Here is a 17,966-nt window from a genome sequence, read left to right as displayed (position 1 = left end):
TCTAACCACCAATCATGTCAATTAAATATGTATAATGACGTTAGCAATATTGATAGTCCTTCAAAGAGGCAGTTATGTAATGAAAACCTGTTAACCTGTTACAGAAATACACTTGCGGATAACAAATACATTTTTGTTTTCGGGGGGACCATTATTCAGGCAGAGAATTTCAGCACACTAATGAATTCTCAGCAAAGGGATGATAGTGACACTGGCAAAGGAAAACCACTGTCTGGTGGGATAATCTTACACAAGGAGTTATTGTTCCAGGGCATTGGCAAGGGCAGTTTTCTGATATCCAGATCAGCCTTGTTCACATGGAGACGAAACAGCAAACATGATGGGACTGTGGACGTACCTGAGCAATTGGGGAGGGGATCAGGAAACGAACAGCAGCAATATATTTGAACAATCAACAACTTTTTCCATGACATCAATGGAATGTTGTCCAGCATTATCATCTTTCAAAATCCAGCATATATCAAACAAGTGGGTAGAGAACCAAAAGCGAAGGCTAATGTTATCAAATTTGACCAAAAATAGAACTTGACAAACTGCTTAGGAGCAACTGACAGCACCCATAACCTATTTTACTCCTACTTTTCAACATATGACCAGAGGCACAATCTCCTTCCTGTTGAGACTGGCAAACACAGGCTTAGTATAAAATGAATAGCCCTGTCTTGTGTATATTTTTGGCATGATATGGAAAGAGAATGTTATTGAAATATTGCCAAAATACATGTGAGGATGGAGTTTGCTTTTAAATTAGGCAGGGAGATTTCTCCTGCAACAAGGGCATGCAGTGATTTTCAAGAGTTTCATTAGTGAGGGTCAGTTTCGGAGCGGCAACTTTGATAGACTGAATGGCAGCCACGGGAACCTTGTCAAAGATTAACAGTCAAGAAAATACCATGTTTGTATGTATAAGCCCACAAAAGTTACCTTTATTCCACAGAATCAAAAGGCCTCATCAAATCCTCTGTGAGGTTCGGTCACCACCACCTCTACAGAAGCCGAGCCCTTCAAAACTGACTCATCGCCTTCAAACCTCCTCTTCAACACTTTATCCACAACCTCGCCCTTGAGAGTCAGCGCAGTCATCTCAGGCTGTGAGACTGTCACTCTTTTGGTCACTTCCATGGCTGTCTTTGGTTCTGTTGTGGTTCTCAAGACTGTCTTCCTCTTTATGGCTGCCATGTGTTTCAATTTAGGTTGTATCATCCATGGTTTGCTGCTGATCATATGGGTCACTGAAAAATATTAAATTGTTTATAAGTAAATAATTCGCAATTCTTAACTCAATTCAAAAATACAACTAAATCGACTGATGAGGTTTAAGAGCCATGAAAAATCCTAACATGTTTGGATGAAGAAAATGGTGTTCCATAAGAACTTCTTTGATTAAAAGAAGAATTAATATCCAAATACATTTGATATCTGACATTTTTGATTATCCTTCCTGCAAAGTAGAATCTGGTGTGTCAGTCCCAAATATACGCTGAGCCCCCTTCCGTTCCACAGCCGCGCCTACACAAGTCTGATCATAATTACAATATCAGGAAATGACAAGCGTTGACATGCTACATTTTCACCTTCCACTCACATTTCTCTATTTCATTTTCGAACGTCAGAAGAAAGCTTTTATCTATTACTCACCACCAGATGCAGAGGAACCGCAGTTGGAGTCACAACAGGAGCACACAGAGTCTGACCCATATAACTCAACCCACCTTAAAATGGTTTAAAAAAAAAAAATTAAAACCTGGTTGGTGGGAGACATGTCTGTATGATTTTATTTTTATTGCAAACCTGACCTTTCTGAGTTTCTGTCATAGTTGCAGGCCTTTGCAGTAGCAGTGGGAATAGTCCTCCCAACAGACATGGTACAATGCATGTAAAGCTGAATACATTTCCATTTACCATTAGTTAAATGCTTTGCTGTCTTTCAAGTAAAACTGACACTGTGCTATGTAGCAATCATGCTGACCACATTAGCAACCAAAAAGCACTGAAAAAGTAAAGCGATAATTAGCCTTACCTGGTCTGTCTTCCCCTTGAACAAAAAAGCATCCACTGAGAATCTCACAACATTGTTTTTGTATTGGATGAATCTGGATCGACCAGTCTTGCTTTCAACCATACACCTTCGGAGGGGAACGGGACAAGCAGTGAGACAAATGTAAACACTCTACAATACAGTAAAAAGGGAAAATGTTCTTTTACCCAAACTTTGTTACAACTGGGTATTGAGGCGTGGAGTTGTAGGACCTTTCAGGAGTCGCATAGCACAAGTGAACATACAGTCTTTTGTCTGGGGCCACAGACGGACCCTCCGCCTGGAAATACATGGGCTTCCCGAGCATATAGCTTTCTGATGAAGACAGTCTCTCCCACTGAGCTACAAAACAAGAAAGGCAGCTTTATATGTTGTCATGGAGTCAAAGAAATCTATGCTTGTCATACCCTGGAGGTCTCTGTTTCTTAAAATGTTAAGGTTTTCAATCCATGATTGATGTAACCGCTGCTGAAACTCCATGAGTATCCATGTGTATGAATAAGAAATAGCAAAAGTTTGTGGTAATTGAGGTAATTTATTAGCAATGATTCCTCTTTTAGTTATGAATTACCCTGAATACCTAGCCCCACAATCAATAAATAGTTAGCAAATATTTTACATTTTCATTTCAACATCACTGTCAAGTCCTCTCTTGGGGCTACAGAGGAATCAGGTGTCTACATCTCACTTGAGTTGCTGAATTTTTCAGAAGGACTGACTTTAAAATATTCTATGCTTCCAAAATGTCTCAAAACCTTCATATAGTTCTGCTCCTCAAAATCCAATTTTAGAGGGAAGTCAACAACATCTATACTTTTGTTATATCTTGTATAAAATATTGTTAACGTTGAAAAAAAAAAAAAAAAAAAAAAATTCAAAAAAATATCCTAATGATTATGACCCCAACAACACTACAAGGCCCTTTTTTTCAATATTGGCAATTTATTTAAAAAAAAAAAAAAAAAACACGCAGACACTCACTAATAATTTAGCAGCTAAGCAGCATTTATGTATATGATAAGATATAAGGACTGGATTGAAAAAAAAAAAAAAAGAATAAAAATCAATGTGCCTGTTTCAGGTAATATCTGAATAGGAGGTTAAACTTGAAAAAAATGCAAGAAGCCTACACGTTACTTGACAGAAAATGGTAAAACACATTTAATAAAAATGTACCTCTTGAGACCAACAAATCTGAACTTGAAGCTTTTTAGTGTTATAGAAAAAACAAACAGACAACCAAATACTATAGCAGGCCTGGCCAACCTGTGGCTCCCAAGCTGCACGCAGCTCTTAAGTTCATGTTGAATTTTGTGTTTGTGTGTTTTTCACTTCTGCTACAATGTGCTACTCCAGCGTTCTCTGCAAACAGCAAAAAAACAACAAAAAAAAACAAAACAAAAATAAAAACACACAAATTGACATGAACGTACCAGCCGCATGTGGCTCGGGAGCCACAGGTTGGCCAGGCCTGTACAATAGTTATATTTAAAAAAAGGTATCTTATTGCTGATGCAAAGACCTCTACTCATTTAAAAAAAAAAAAAAAAAAAAACATTTTCATGAGTACCTCATGTAAATAAATAAAAAGTTATATATAGGACCATGTCAGTGGTTTCACTTGATGGAAACTTCTTTTTAAAAACCAATTAATTTATTCATCATGTAAAACATAAAAAAATGTAAATTTCTCATATTACTCTCTCAATCAAACGACTTGAACTACAGTGGTGAAGCGTTTTTTTTAGTTTTGTACCATTTCGTGGTGTGAGGGTATATTTTGGTCTGTTCATAGGCTTGAAGGTCTTGCTTGTCAGTAGCTTTGGTATGTAGCCAATTTTATAGGAGTACTGGTACCTACAAAGATAAATAGAATTATCCAAAAAAAACAACAACAAATGATTAGATAACATACTGCAGAGTGTGAATAAATAAAGCCAAGTCTCACCTGTTGAAAAAGCAGGCAACAGGTAGAGTGAAAGGTACAGCCCGTCTGATTGGTCCATGGACACCCAGGGGGTTGTACTCTAAGATATTCGAATAGACGACCTGGTTATTAATCACCTGCATGATAAAAGAGATTCAAACACCCTACAGTGAATCACCATTTTACCGAAATGTTATGAAACAGACCAGATTCAGTCAAATACATTGAAAACTATGACGGAAATTGGTCAACTATTTGGTACATATGTGCTAAGAAACATGCAAATTTACTATTTTACATGTGCACATATATCTTAATGAAGTTGTGTCTTGTTCTTCATCTTATTCTTCTTGTGTCCCCTGAGACTGCATTATTTTGATAAAGTTGTGTCTGCCTTGCAAAAATACCTACATAATGTAACAGATCTTTTAGGAATCCTTGGAAACCAGGAGGCCTCATATATTGCGTGACACAGTGTTTCTTTGTAATACAGTATTTCCAATTCCGGATGAGATCTTCAGTCTTTTCTTTGGGAGTGACCATGATGGACAGGATGAGAAACACACACATCAGATGACCAGCCCAGATTAGATGTCTTGAAGAAAAAGTCAGAGAGGGCAGATTGAGATGGTTTGGGGATGTGAAGAGGAGAGAGTAAGTATATCTGTAGCAGGATGTCGAAGAAGGAGCTCCCAGGTGAGATGAAAGGGGAAGAATTGTGGATGTGGGGAAAGAGGACATGCACTTGGTAGGTATGACAGAGGGAGATGCAGAGGACAGGGCAAGATGAAAACACGTGCTTTGCTAGGGTGACCCCTGAAAAGAGAACAGATTTACAATACTGGGACAATTATAAAACCAGAATAATCTCCTACTGACATGGGCTTTTTACTTTGATTAAATAAGAATCTCATCCCTGCAGGCCATGTGACTTTATGTAGATATATCGTGTATAATGAAACCTGTGATTTAAACCACAAATATTTCAACAAACACACTTCAAAGCTTTCTTTATAATCGGCGGGAAGGATTTGTAGATGATCAAAAATAGCAGAAACACTTTTGCAGATTTAAAGAGTCTAAAGGTTTTATGGGCAGTTTATTTTGTACTGCACATACTCTTCTCGAGAAAGTTCCAGATATTTCAGGGGATACCTGAACATTTTAAAAGGGAGATCTGAGTTCCAATAAGGCGTATTGAAAATGTCATGGCTATATCATATCAGTACTAACTAGATGCTTATTCATTCTCTTAACTATTTTCTGCATTAAAGGGAAAAATGTTTAATATTCAAACTCACGGTTCGTGTGGTTCCACAGAGGTGCAGCTCATATTCAAAGTACACAAACTCGTCCGTGGTGTTGCTGGCAGGGCACGTCCCCAGCCTCAGACCGGGGAAATCCGTTCCTAGCATGCTCTTTGGCACCTGGACTAGCATCTTCTTCTTTCTACACGAAACTTTAGCTAAAACACCGGGAGGACCGGGGGTAGCAGCGCCTAAATGCCCTACATTCCCTGCCGGCAACAGGACCTCCCGGACTGCCTCGGGCACAGGCTCCAGCCCGGTGTCTCTGGACGGGGAAAAATAGCGGCTTTCCACCAGCGGCAGTCTGGAGTCAACGAACACCGGGAGCTGAAGATAAGTCGGCGGCGGGGTCTTGTTTTGTGTCCCGGGCGGGTTTCTTAACACTTGGGTTTCATTGAACACCCGGGACCGTCGAGTTTTGTCTCCGTCGATAGGAGGAGACAACAACAAAAGGGCTAATAGTGGAAATAATACCATTAAGAAGCGATCAGTTTTCCCCGACACACTAAGAATCAACAGTTGTGGTCTCGCGCTTTGGTAGTTAATTACAGTCACCTGATGGTTTAAATGGTAACCGGCAGTGATGTGCGAGTCGTGAACGAATCGGTCAAACCGGTTTGACCGATTCGTTCACGACTCAGTGAGACCCTTACAGTGAGTCATGACTCCCCTCCCACACTCTGCTCTGGGAGACCTGAGATGGGAGTCCACTGCTCTGCCCTTTCTCTGAGGGACGGTTTTGAAGAGATTATTTACCATAAATGTTATGTTTGCTCAGTAAAGCCATGAATGAAAAAGAAAAACAACATCACATTTTACATTACATTACACTCATTAAGCAGACGCTTTTATCCAAAGCGACTTAGAGGAATTGCAATTCAATAACCGAAGATCCAAAGTACCAGTAGTAGTTATTCAGAAGTCACCACTCTGCCAAACAGCCATCTCAAAACTATATACATATTCATATGTATATATACATATATATATTCATATATTCATATTCATTTTTTCGTTTTTTCTTTTTTTATTTGTTTGTTTTTTGGGGGGTGGGGGGGCTTAGTGCGATTAGTGCTGGTGAAGATGTACGTTTTCAGCTCACGGCGGAAGATGGCCAGGGACCCCGCTGTTTTGACCTTTTCCGGGAGTTCGTTTCACGACTGAGGAGCCAAGACAGAGAAGAGCCAAGACCGGTTCGATCGGCGGCCGGGGGCTCTGAGTGATGGGGTGGACGGTCGCCGAGAGGTGGCAGATAGGAGGGGTCGGGTAGGGACGTGTGGCTTGACCATATCCTGAAGATATGACGGCGAGCACCAGGGTCTTGAACTTGATGTGGGCGGCTACTGGGATCCAGTGAAGGGACAACAGCAACAAAAAATTAAAAAGTCTTCAGCGAGCTCTACTGTCTCTTCTCTAAATTGTGGTTTACCACAGCATGCACAACAGATGCAATCTCTATAAAGTTATGAATCTTCGGCATAATATTGTAAGACTTTTTGAAGAAAAAAAATTTAATAAAAAGAATCAAGTTTTCCATCACTAGTAACTGGTAGACTCTAGACTGGCATCGTCCAGTACTGCTAGAGTCTGCACAGATGATCCCTGCGTTGACAGGCAGAAAGTAACTGTAGGTGTTGTAAAGATTTAGTCACCCCACTGCAGAAAAACTGAACAAAACGATATTTTGAATCCAAAGGTCTATGTCGCTATGTTTAACATCAACTGAAAGACTCTTCCAAAATACAAAATCAGCTGAAATAATAATCAAATTGTACATATGAAAATGGCTATGTGCCACATTAATTAATGTGTTTACTTTTTTGAATCTCTGTCATTCTTTTCACTCCATGTAACATCTGAATTTTTGACTTCTTTGGAAAAAAAAGCAAGAAAGCCGAAGTCCCTTTTTTGGCCCTCTGTGGAAATGACCTCTGACAAGAATATTTTTTATGTATGTTGATATAATGTGGAACTCTGAGAGCCTGTCATTCGAAAAATACCTCTTTTGTTTGGACAAAATTTACAATTCTAATTCAATTCAATTCAAAGACAATTACATCATTATTGGCTTGACACATCTTACTTTGCTATGTCATATTTGCCAACTTTCATGGTTTCATTTTGATTGAACTTTTGTCTTTTCTGTGAATTTAGTTAAAAGTTTCACCTGTGGTCCCCATTTTGCTTGTAAAGGCTGTCTCCACTGGGGTTGTAATTATTTCAAAATTTGAATATTATTGTAGCGCATTACTAAAATGTAGCACTTGGACAGTTTGGACAGTTTGGAACAACAGAACCATTACAAAAGAAATCATGCATTTTTCATGTGGGTGTTTTAATCTCACGAGGAAAAGCTTTATAAAAAAGGATTCCCCGGTTTATAAATTTTGTATTCTGAGAACTGTTTTTATATGTGTATATATATATATATATATATACACATATAAAAACAGTATATATATAAAAAAAACAGTAGATAGAGCAAATAGGATTAAAAAAGCTTTTGTCGAATCCAGCAACTTGATAAACTGCAAATGAACTTCAAACCTTTCTTACGAAGAATCCCAATTGTTTTTATACCCGAGTTTAACAGTATCCAGGTTTCTTATCATGTGTTATGTCTTGATCAGGTGTTTACATACAATAGCATCCTGGTTTCTATTGGAGGATCCTTTTGGCATATCCTGGCTTCTTTAACCAGGATATGATGTTTACATGTGCAAGACATGGCCGGCATACTCCAAATACCTGGTCAACGGCTTGGCATATAAATAAACCGAAGACAAACAAAGCTACCACCACAGACCAGTTAAACTGAATGTTTCTGTGCATTTTATTAATTATTTTAAAATGATAGTAATGTGCTGAGAGGTACAAAACTACACGTTAAGGCAAAACACATTTTACAGTCATCCATACATTCCTTAATTATATCATTTATCTTGAGCTCAAGATTTGCTGACGTGAAGGTCATTTTTACAACTGTAGAATAATCAAACAATTACTTCTTTTTTTATCCGCCATTAGTAGAACTCTCATTACATAACTGGAGTGGCCCAGCAGGTCGGAAATTTCTCACAGAACACTTGAGCACTGACCCTTTGTTTCAGTGTCATGTTTGAGTGTTATAACCGCAAGGGCCACCATGATGCTCATAATCCAGCAAACTTTTACCTCACTCTGAGAAGCAAATACTGAGAAGTTATCACAGTGTCTGCACACACAAGATAAAAAGAATAGATTCAGACTTCAAGTAAATCTGAAAAAAGTGGATCCTGTAGTTGAAGTCAACTCCTATTTGACCGGAGGTAATTTGTCTCACTTCACAGCCTATAAACCAAATTCACAGATTTTGTATCTTCTCAGGAGACTGCAAAACAGATACATTATAGCAGTAGCTTTAACTACGGGCTTACAGTGATACCTTTTGTGATAACTAACAGTCGTCATTATTTATATACCCTCCATGAATACTTCTTTACCACGTAAGAGACCTTTAGTGGCAGTTGGCACCTGACAAGCATGTCTGAAATTGGTTATGGTTTGGCTGCTGGTTACCCCAGATAACCTTTAGTGAAATTTCTACACAGCACTTGCAAATAAAAATTCTACTTTTTTGTACCAATGAAATAAAACGACTTAAAGTTTTAGTCCTCTGGACAATCTTATTGTTTAATTGATTAAGAAATAAATTCTATCTCATGCTGACAACTGGAAACACTTAGTGCTATTCCCTCAATATTAAAAATACTCCTAAAAAAACAATAATACTTACAATATTTCTTCTTAATAGTATAGTGTATTGATCTTCTGCTGATTATCACTCTTACAGGTTAATCATGTAGAAGCAGCTTTAAAAAAGTCACAAGTCTGACTACGGGAATCATCTTCCCTCTTTCATCAAAACATTTCAAAGGATAAAAGAGAAGCATGTTTTTTTTCCAACCTTTCGTTAAACTCTTTGTCGTGTATTTTTTTCTAAACAGCAAAACCTTCCAAGTACTTCTCTTCACAAAACCGAGTGTGACAAGAGAAATGTGAGAAAAGTGCTGGTCCAGCAGATAGTTGCAGGTGTTACGGCTGTATTGCACAGGTGTGTGTCACAGCATTCATTGGTGAAAGTGAAGTTAAGTCCCATGGTGTATTTTTGACCTGTGACTCCACATAGAGAGGGCTGGACGCAACTCTTCTCGTATAATACTACTCGGAATTCTCCTGGGAAAAAAAGGTTCATGGTGACAAACACACAAAAATCAGAACTGGCAAGTGCTTTTTGTCTGTTGTCTTGAAAATTCTGGTTCATTTAAACTTTGTGAAATGAGGTTGAGCGCACTCACCTCTCTCTCCCACTGCTCGACTGGACAGACAGAGCTGCCCTGAAGGGCACTTGAGTGGGAACCTGATGCAGTCCACAGGTGAGATGGTGGGAAACACGCAGGTGTAACAGAAGAGTGGAGCTGAGGAGCAAACACGTCAAAAGTGCCATAAACTGTATTTTTCAATCCAGTCATATTAATCATTGGTAAGAAAACCTTTTCGTGTTGTACATTTCTTGTCACACGCACGTCAACTTACCCACAGCTGGCAGTAACAGTAGTAGGAGAGGGCCAATCAACATTATTGCAGACTGTCCGTGTCTTACTGTGAGAAGCAATCCTCGTAGCCTGTTTTCTGCAGATCTTGTAGTTGTTTCTTATTTCTCTCTCTGAAACCAACGGTTTTCATTAAGACTCTCCTTGTTATGACTTAAAACATGGATTTTGATCAGCTCCATCCAGCCTGGTTTGGTTTTTGTTGACTCTGCTGCCAAGGTCTGAAGTGAAATCTCCTCCGGTTTTTCTTATATTGTGTGGATTTCCTCCAAAACTCTCCACACCCTGAAGCTTACAGTATGATTCAATTAGCCTGTTAGTCCCTGTGAAACCGCCTGGACTCACTGTTGTGAAGAGAAAAGTCTCATTCATACCAGAAAAATACAACAGGGATTTGTGTGGAAAATACCCCCTAGATTATAATCCCAATAAGTCTGATTTTATTGTGAGAAAATGTTTTGTTTGGATATTTGTTTGTTTGATTTTTTTTTTTACAGAATACATGGCATAAAGCATGTGTTGTAGTCAGGCAGGTTTATTGAATGATGTCTGCTCTTAATAGAGGACGTTGCGTTTGGAGGAATGTTTGTCAAGTGATCTGTGGTCTCATGATGCGTAAACTGAAAGAAGGAAGGCAAATTCCTTCAGTGTTTACTTACGAAAAGATGTATGAAAGTGATGGGTCTTTGAAGCAGCTCTGGTCCTAAAAAGACATTTTATGATGTGAATTTCTGCAAAATACATGTCATATTCTCAGCCTAAATGATTAAATGTAGTTCCTAATGATTAATGAAATATTGTTGATTAGATCATGTTATTTTCAGTGCCAACCACATCTCTATTCATTGTCTGGGTCAAGATTTATCTGACTGATTGAATTAAAAATATATTTATCTCATGATTGTTTTCATTGCATTTCAGATCTTGTTTGATCATGATGAATGGTTTTTGATATCTCACTATTATTATCATTATTAGCATGAAATTAGTAATGCAATATGGAATTGTACAATGGGTAGCACTGTTTGGTGCGTCTGCCTCACAGCAAGATGATCCCTGGTTGGATTCCAAAAGGGGGCCTTTCTGTGTGGAGTTTGCATGTTCTCCCAGTGCCTGCAAGGGTTTCCTCCAGGTTTGTGTCCCAGCACCCCCATGACCCTGAGTGCAGGATAAGCAGCAGATGATGGGTAATGAATTAATGTATGAATGAATTAAACCATACAAGTGACGTGGAAATAAACATGATAATATTCCATTATATTGTGTTATATAATGGTTATGATTGTATTTTTTCTACAGGATGGTCTTAGACAGTCTTTATGATGTTATACTGGTAAATAGAGCTCTTGACTAAAAATTTCTTGCCAGGAATGTAAAAGTGTGATGTGGCGCTTCAGTCAAGAGGCATTATGGGAGAATCACCTACCATATCATTGTGGGCACCCGTGTTAGTGTATGAGGCTGTGAAACTGGCCACACTGGTTCCTGTGTCACCATGAACATGATGGAGGGTTGTGATAAATCATCACAGCTGACCTGATGACTTTTCCCTTATATCTTGGTTTAGTAAGATGAATGTTTATTCTGTCTGGAATTTCTAAATTCTTCTTAATAATATGTGAGGCTAGTCTACACTTTATCTATGGGATGATAATGGCTTGAAGTCAGGTACGGCTTTGACCCTCAGAGCGCCCTCTGTCGCCGATGTGTCTGTATGTAATAGGAAACTATCCTGTCAAATCAATAAATTGTCACCAGTAGGTTAAGAGTGTTGATAATTGTAGTATTTATCTTATCCTATCATTGAAAACAAACAGTGCTTGTCAATATGCTTTATACCATTTTATTCATCTCAAACATATAGCTTTAGTTGTAAAATTAGTGTTTCACAGCTGTAGCTCTACTGGACACAGGATAAAGGCAGTTGGCTTCTGTATGCCATCTGTTGGAGAAAAGGGGGCATGGCTCGCTGGTTGACCTGTCGACGTCTCATGCGGACAATGTCGGCGTCCACCTTAGCTGCAGCTGTTTTCCTTTGGAGGTCGTCCAGCAGGTGGGTACAAGTGTGCTGCAGCCTCTCCAGCTCGCCCTCGGAGGACTTTAGACAACGTCTTAGAGCTGTGCTGCCCTGAAACACACAGGAAGCATCTTTAGTAAAGGATGATGTTGAAACTATGCAGCTGCAACTAAACTGGACTTGAAATAACTGCTGTGAAAAGCAAGATGGCTGCCAATGTGGACAAATAAAGCTCAAATTAAATCTATGACTGGGAACAAAAAATATTCACTGTCATTTGTTTGCTCTTGAGCTATTTATGGGATCTCAGCAAAACACTCTTTCATTCCTCTAATTGTTTCATATTGAATTTCTTTTCTCTAGTTACAGGTGTACATTTGAAATCAAATAACAGAAACAAAGCTCTCTTATTTGTAGGACTTGAGCATATACCTGAGACAGTAACAATGGTGGACAAATTACAATGGTCTCAAATGTTCAAATGAGGTTTCCAACTATTCACAACCTCGCTGATTTCAATGTAATTGATCTATAAACACAAAGAGAAAGATTTGTGTTGTCTATGTTAATCTAAATTGCCATCAACTTTGAGCTCACACGAGCACCTGTATGAGCTGAGCAGCCTCGGGTAAACATGTCCCGGGGTGTCTCTGGTAAACCTGCACCAGAGGCCGGGTCAGTTTCTCTCTGGCCTGTATGTCACTGCTGCACTGAGGACCCTTAAAATATGATGATACAAAGGAAGAAAAGTGTCATGTTGTGCACGTCACCTCCAAAGTCTTACAAACTCATTAATTGTTCCACATTACATCTGCCAGCCTTACCTGTGCTCTGCCATGGCTGTGGCGAATAATGTTGATTTCCCTCTGCTTGCGAAACATGGCTCGCCTGGTCGCTGCGGATGTCAAAGTAAGGTTTTGCTAGGAGATAGTGAAGCCAGAGTTAAATAACACAACATCCCAGCGATTACAGTGTCCTGACGTTCGATTTATAAACCCATGTTTTTATCTGTTTCTACCTGAAGATCGACGGTTTCAGCTATTTTCTTCACCAGACCATCATTGACCGAAATGTGAGCGTCTTTTTGTCGAATGATGGAACTGGTTAGTATCTCTCGGATGGTTTCCCTCAGGCGTTGGGACTGTCCAACTATCAAAGAGGACGATTCTAAAACCTGTTTACATTCTGCAAGAGGATAAATAAAGCCTATTCGTCAAGAAGGCTTAAATCAGTGTAATATTTACCTTTTTCTATTTCCTGAGAAACATCATACAAGAATTGGGTTAAATACAAATATCTCGAGCTATTTAAAAACTCCTTGACAAGAAGACATGAATACTGTGCCTGACAAAAATAAATCAATCAATCCATTGAAACTTCCAGATATATCATTAGCTCTCACAATTTTTCTGGCCTCTGCACCCAGTTCTGCATTCTAAACAAGATTATTGTTTTGTGAGTTGATCATAATTGACAATTTGTAAGGATTGAAGCAGTTTTCATGTTTTTCTTTGATACTCCAGCACTGTTTGAAGACTCAAGGATAATCAACCATCTGGTGTCCCACTCAACACCAACCCCTTTGTTTTGGTTGTCTTTCCACCAGCCCCAGACCTGTGGCAGAGGTAGATGCAGTTTCGCCCCTGAGGGTACCTGGTGTAAAGTGGGTGACAGGGTCTGCTCTGTTCGAGGTCGGATCAAAAGTGTCTTGTCCCCCAGCTGAGCCATTGTGGGGCAGCAGGTCCAGGACCCGAGCCCTCTCTCCTGCACAGCAAAGCAGACGCCCATTGCTCTGGCTCAAGGCCTGGGGAGACATGAGCAGATGAAGGAGGCAATAGACAAGATGTTTTTGGCTGAGATGTCTGACTGATCTGCTGATCTTTTTCATTTACCTATACACGTCTTATTACTTGCAATACATTGGCATTTCCTCTATCAGAGGGTTTTTTATCATCACAACTGTAAAATCATAGAACTAAGAGGGAATATTGCAAAGATATTTGTTGCAATGACGTACAATGAGGTTCATGGCTGGTAAGGCACGTCTACAATGAGGCAGGAGAACTGCTTGCCTCACTTAGAGGCTCTTTCCAGCTGTTTTAGGATCGCTCCGCAAAAAAAACTTGAAACATACATAGAGATGTTGACAAAAAACACTGTACATTGAAAATGTAGTTCATATAGCAAAAGTGTTCAAACATTTTAATAGTGACATACAGAGAGACAGCAATACGGTCTTGGTGCAGAGCATGCCAGCAGTCGTCTGTTGTTGTGCAATATATGTTGAGGCTCAACAGTCGGCGGCCTCACCTCACCGTCTCTTCTCAGTATTTGATAGTAAATGTGAAAAGGATTTTGAATAAAAAAACAATCTAAAACTTGCGAAGTTAAATGAAAAATACCTTTATAGTGCAAAACTATAACCATTTAATCCTTTTTTTAATTTTACTTTTTTTTTTCTAAGATTGGCAAGTGAGGTACGGCCTCTCCTGCCTCCCCTGACTGCACGTCACTGATATGAGATAAGATAAACTTTATTGATCTCGTTCGGGGAAATTCTCTTGTCACAGCAGCATATTATGTTGTCATATTGAACCGTTTACAAATCTACAACCTTTAGAAAGCAAGACATTTTTCAACAATTTCATTTGATCAAGTACTTTGTTTGTAGGATGTATCTCTTTAAATAAAAATAATAATTGGTCGTTTTTGCTAAGTAACCCATGAATTGATCAAACATCCTCTGAATATTCAAAATCTGACAGTATTTATTGTTTGTGGAACTTCAAACATAATTACTTTTCAAGCCTCTGCCAGAGTGGAAGTCGTTGAAAATAATGGATTTTAAGTTGAAAAAAATGGATGTCAATCGGTGTCAACCTTGCCGTCTTGACTCAAGCCTTTGCTTGCATTGCAAAGTTTTTAATCCAAGAGGTGCCTGATAACTTGAATGGAAGTCTTTATACTACAATTATAAACTCCTCTAAACTATGTTTTAACTAATTGACAGCTTCTCCTCTGTATGCCCAACTTGAATCAAAACAAAAGTCACACGGTATTATTATTTTTACCAGGAAGTGGATTGATTGGGAAGTATTGGGATGTCAAAACAATTAAAGTGTTGGGTGTATGTCTTTTTTTTTCCCCCAACATGATGGGAAATGTCATGGAGATAAGCGCAAGTTGCACAACCCATTATTCATTTGCTTGGGTTGTGTAATTCCATTCAATTCACTTATTCATTTTTTTAAAGTTTATATAAAGCTCTAAATGATACAATTTCTGGCACCTTTAGTTTTTTGGCCAGGACATGTAAAGCTAAAGAGGACAGGATGAATTACCTGAGTCTGCATCACAGTGTCATGAAGCACTTGCTCCATGTCCTTTTTCAACTTGGCCAACTCCCTCCTCTCACACTCCAGCAAGAAGTCAGCACCATCTCTCCCCTGCAGCACAGCACATGATCATCTACATTTTTTTGCCACACACTTTAAATTCTGCCCGAGTTTCTTACTCAGGGCTGCTTATTGTTCCCTCACTCATTATAAACAGGGCTCAATGGCGCTTTTAATAAGTACTGGAGTACTACTTTATTAGATTTTATATGTATTTGGAATGTGTATATGTTTAAGACATTGTCAACAGTATAAATAGCCAAATTTTATGTTGATGTTAATGTTTTGATGTCTATGTTAAGATGTTTTACCTCTCATTGTGGCGGCTTCTTCAGGTCTGAACTGAAATGTCTTAAAGAAAGTTAACAGTCCAGCTGCCATGATAAGATCCGACTGTGAAAGTCCATGGCCTGGAAGTCTGAGAGCTCTCACAGGCAGTTATGTATTTCTATATTTCTTTTGTTTGCTTGTCAATACAATATTTATGTGTAGGGAAGATATATACAGTGTCAAGTCTGAATCGTATTAGAAATTTCCTTTCATGATTTCAATAAGAGAAACACTTTACCTGACTATTAAAAGCTTTTCAGAATACTACTTTAAATATTTAGATTATTCTCTTGAACATTGTGACATAGATTTGTTCACGCCACTGAACAGATCACTTCTATTGCGCAAACTTTTATTTATACAATTTGACTTTGGTCAAATAATTATTTTTTTAATATAGTATTCAAATATAGTATTTTTAAACTTTGCCTTTCTTCTGGTGTTAAAAAACTCACAGTTTCAGTAGCAGCAGGCCTCTTGGTTCTCCCCTCAGAGCACCTCCTGTTGAGGGTTAGATCTGCCTTGAGACTCAGCAGCATCTTCTCCAGCTGGACCCTGTCCCTTTCCAGCTTGATGCCCTCCTGGGCCACCCTGCCGGCCTGCCTGAGCAGCCGATCCTCCACCTCCCGCACCTTACGTATGTAGTCGACGGCCACTGTGACACTGGCAGCAGCACATTGATCACGCCAGCTATAAGGTAGGGATGGGATCAGGGACCTCACCTGGATGCCACTGGGGAGCTGAGGAGGAGAGTTATCTTATGTTCACAGTTTGGACTGTTTCACTGCAAAAAGATTTTCTTGAATGGGTAGTTCCAACTCACATCTAATTTTATATCTCCTCTAAACAACAACTTAGAGCAGGCACATATTATTAGCCCACCTTTTCATTTCAGTGGCTTCTATTCCTGCAGCTTTATGTAGACCTAAGGAATATATACCCTGCCTCACAGTCACGTTTAAGCACAGTAATGAAATTCACCCAAAAACTGCAGTTCATTATTCAATCTGAATGAAAGAGGAGTGGATTTTCTTAAAAGTCGACTTAGAATACTGATAATTCGTTGTGTGAACTAAGTAGAAGCTGAAAGTATGAAGTATAAAGGCATAGAAGATTTCAAAAACTTCAAGTCAATGACCTTTTTACATTCCTTCACTGTTTATCAGGATGTGCCAGCGCCACCCCTGAGTGTATTTACTTCTTCATAACTGATGAAGATTTATGCGCACCCTGCCCCCAAAAACCTATCATTGACGACTGAAGCTGGTAAATTCACTGCAATGACCATGTTAATAGTTTTAAGGTGAAAGACTAAATACATAAATAGTAAATGATTTCTCTCAATTTACCTAAGCAACACGCGCGCGCGCGCGCGCGCACACACACACACACACACACACACACACACACACACACACACACACACACACACACAAACAAATTATAATATAAAAGTTGAATAAAAGTGGGTGAATATTCTGGATGATATAAAGTGCTCCAGTGGGCGGACAGTTTCTTCCTCTCCTGAAATGACAACATCCAGATACAGACAAACTGGCACGGACGTGATTTTCTCACCATCGATCCGGTTTGAGGCCTTGAGATCTTGTTTTTGCAAACCGAGTCACGACTCCGGCCACATTCCTCCCCCTCCAAGATCTTATCATTTGCCGTCTCAGCGGAGCAGTCACTGAAATTTAGCTTGGAACCAGCAGGGGCGCTGCAGCTCCGGGATCGGCTGCTTATGCCGGGCCGCGAGGCTCTGGTCTGCCGCACCTGGCGCTCCGCTCGCCGGATGGAGAGAACCGTCCCATCCCGCCAAGACTGTGGGCCGATTGTGACGGAACAGAGCGGGACGGACTGGACCTGCATGCCCCCCGGAGGTCAGTTTTCTCCTGCCAACTAAAATCAAACTGAGAACGGAACGAGGAGAACTTCACACACAGAAGTCTTAAGTGTTGAGGTCGCACTTTCATAGCAACTGTAGCTAAGGAACCAGTAACCAGAGTCGTTTGGGGATTAGATATTGGGCTGGTCGCCCTGGTCACCACTCCATGAATGAAACCCCATCCAGCGTCATTGGCCAGACCCTGAAATTTCATTAAAATGTAATTTAGGATAATGTAAGGGATATGCTGGTGTCAATTAGATAAAAATAACAATTTTTATCAGTATATTGGACAAATTCATTTGGGGTAGGATGGCATAAACATTTCCCAAGATCTACAAGACATGACCAGAAAAATCATCAAATATATCAGGACATTAATCAGCATTAAGAACACATTTAAAAGAAATATTTATAAATAGCTGTAAAAGATCTCATCGTCGTGCAGTAT

General features: G+C 39.4%; 3 protein-coding genes across 4 annotated transcripts; all 3 read right to left on the bottom strand.

The window, feature by feature from the left end:
- Positions 1–960: 960 nt before the first annotated feature.
- Positions 961–5,770, bottom strand: zp3d.2 (zona pellucida glycoprotein 3d tandem duplicate 2). The gene is made up of 8 exons (XM_086154416.1): positions 5,288–5,770; positions 4,008–4,123; positions 3,816–3,916; positions 2,227–2,401; positions 2,042–2,147; positions 1,818–1,903; positions 1,660–1,733; positions 961–1,253 (listed from the first exon to the last, which is right to left on the bottom strand). Exons 1-8 carry the CDS (start codon positions 5,768–5,770, stop codon positions 961–963), a joined length of 1,434 nt encoding a protein of 477 aa, XP_086010542.1.
- Positions 5,771–8,123: 2,353 nt separating this feature from the next.
- On the bottom strand, positions 8,124–10,082 carry LOC147230295 (uncharacterized). The gene is made up of 3 exons (XM_086153604.1): positions 9,869–10,082; positions 9,631–9,750; positions 8,124–9,508 (listed from the first exon to the last, which is right to left on the bottom strand). The coding sequence occupies exons 1-3, from the start codon at positions 9,909–9,911 to the stop codon at positions 9,303–9,305; spliced, it is 369 nt and encodes a 122-aa protein (XP_086009730.1). The 5' UTR covers positions 9,912–10,082; the 3' UTR covers positions 8,124–9,302.
- Positions 10,083–11,714: 1,632 nt separating this feature from the next.
- Positions 11,715–17,607, bottom strand: tektl1 (tektin like 1). Of its 2 annotated transcripts, XM_086153602.1 has the most exons (8): positions 17,206–17,606; positions 16,083–16,367; positions 15,244–15,348; positions 13,556–13,706; positions 12,921–13,087; positions 12,727–12,822; positions 12,508–12,621; positions 11,715–12,013 (listed from the first exon to the last, which is right to left on the bottom strand). In XM_086153602.1, exons 1-8 carry the CDS (start codon positions 17,497–17,499, stop codon positions 11,786–11,788), a joined length of 1,440 nt encoding a protein of 479 aa, XP_086009728.1. In that variant the 5' UTR covers positions 17,500–17,606; the 3' UTR covers positions 11,715–11,785. The 2 variants fall into 2 exon arrangements, with proteins under 2 accessions (XP_086009728.1, XP_086009729.1); XM_086153603.1 differs by lacking the exon at positions 12,921–13,087 and having other exon boundaries at positions 12,727–12,797; positions 17,206–17,607.
- Between the last annotated feature and the right edge of the window lie 359 nt (positions 17,608–17,966).

This window comes from Fistularia commersonii, chromosome 10 (assembly GCF_037954325.1).
Source record: "Fistularia commersonii isolate RoL2024-O1a breed Wild chromosome 10, RoL_Fcom_v1.0, whole genome shotgun sequence".
NCBI lineage: Eukaryota > Metazoa > Chordata > Actinopteri > Syngnathiformes > Fistulariidae > Fistularia > Fistularia commersonii.
Note: the sequence above shows the minus strand (reverse complement) of the source record. Positions and strands in the feature narration are given on the sequence as shown.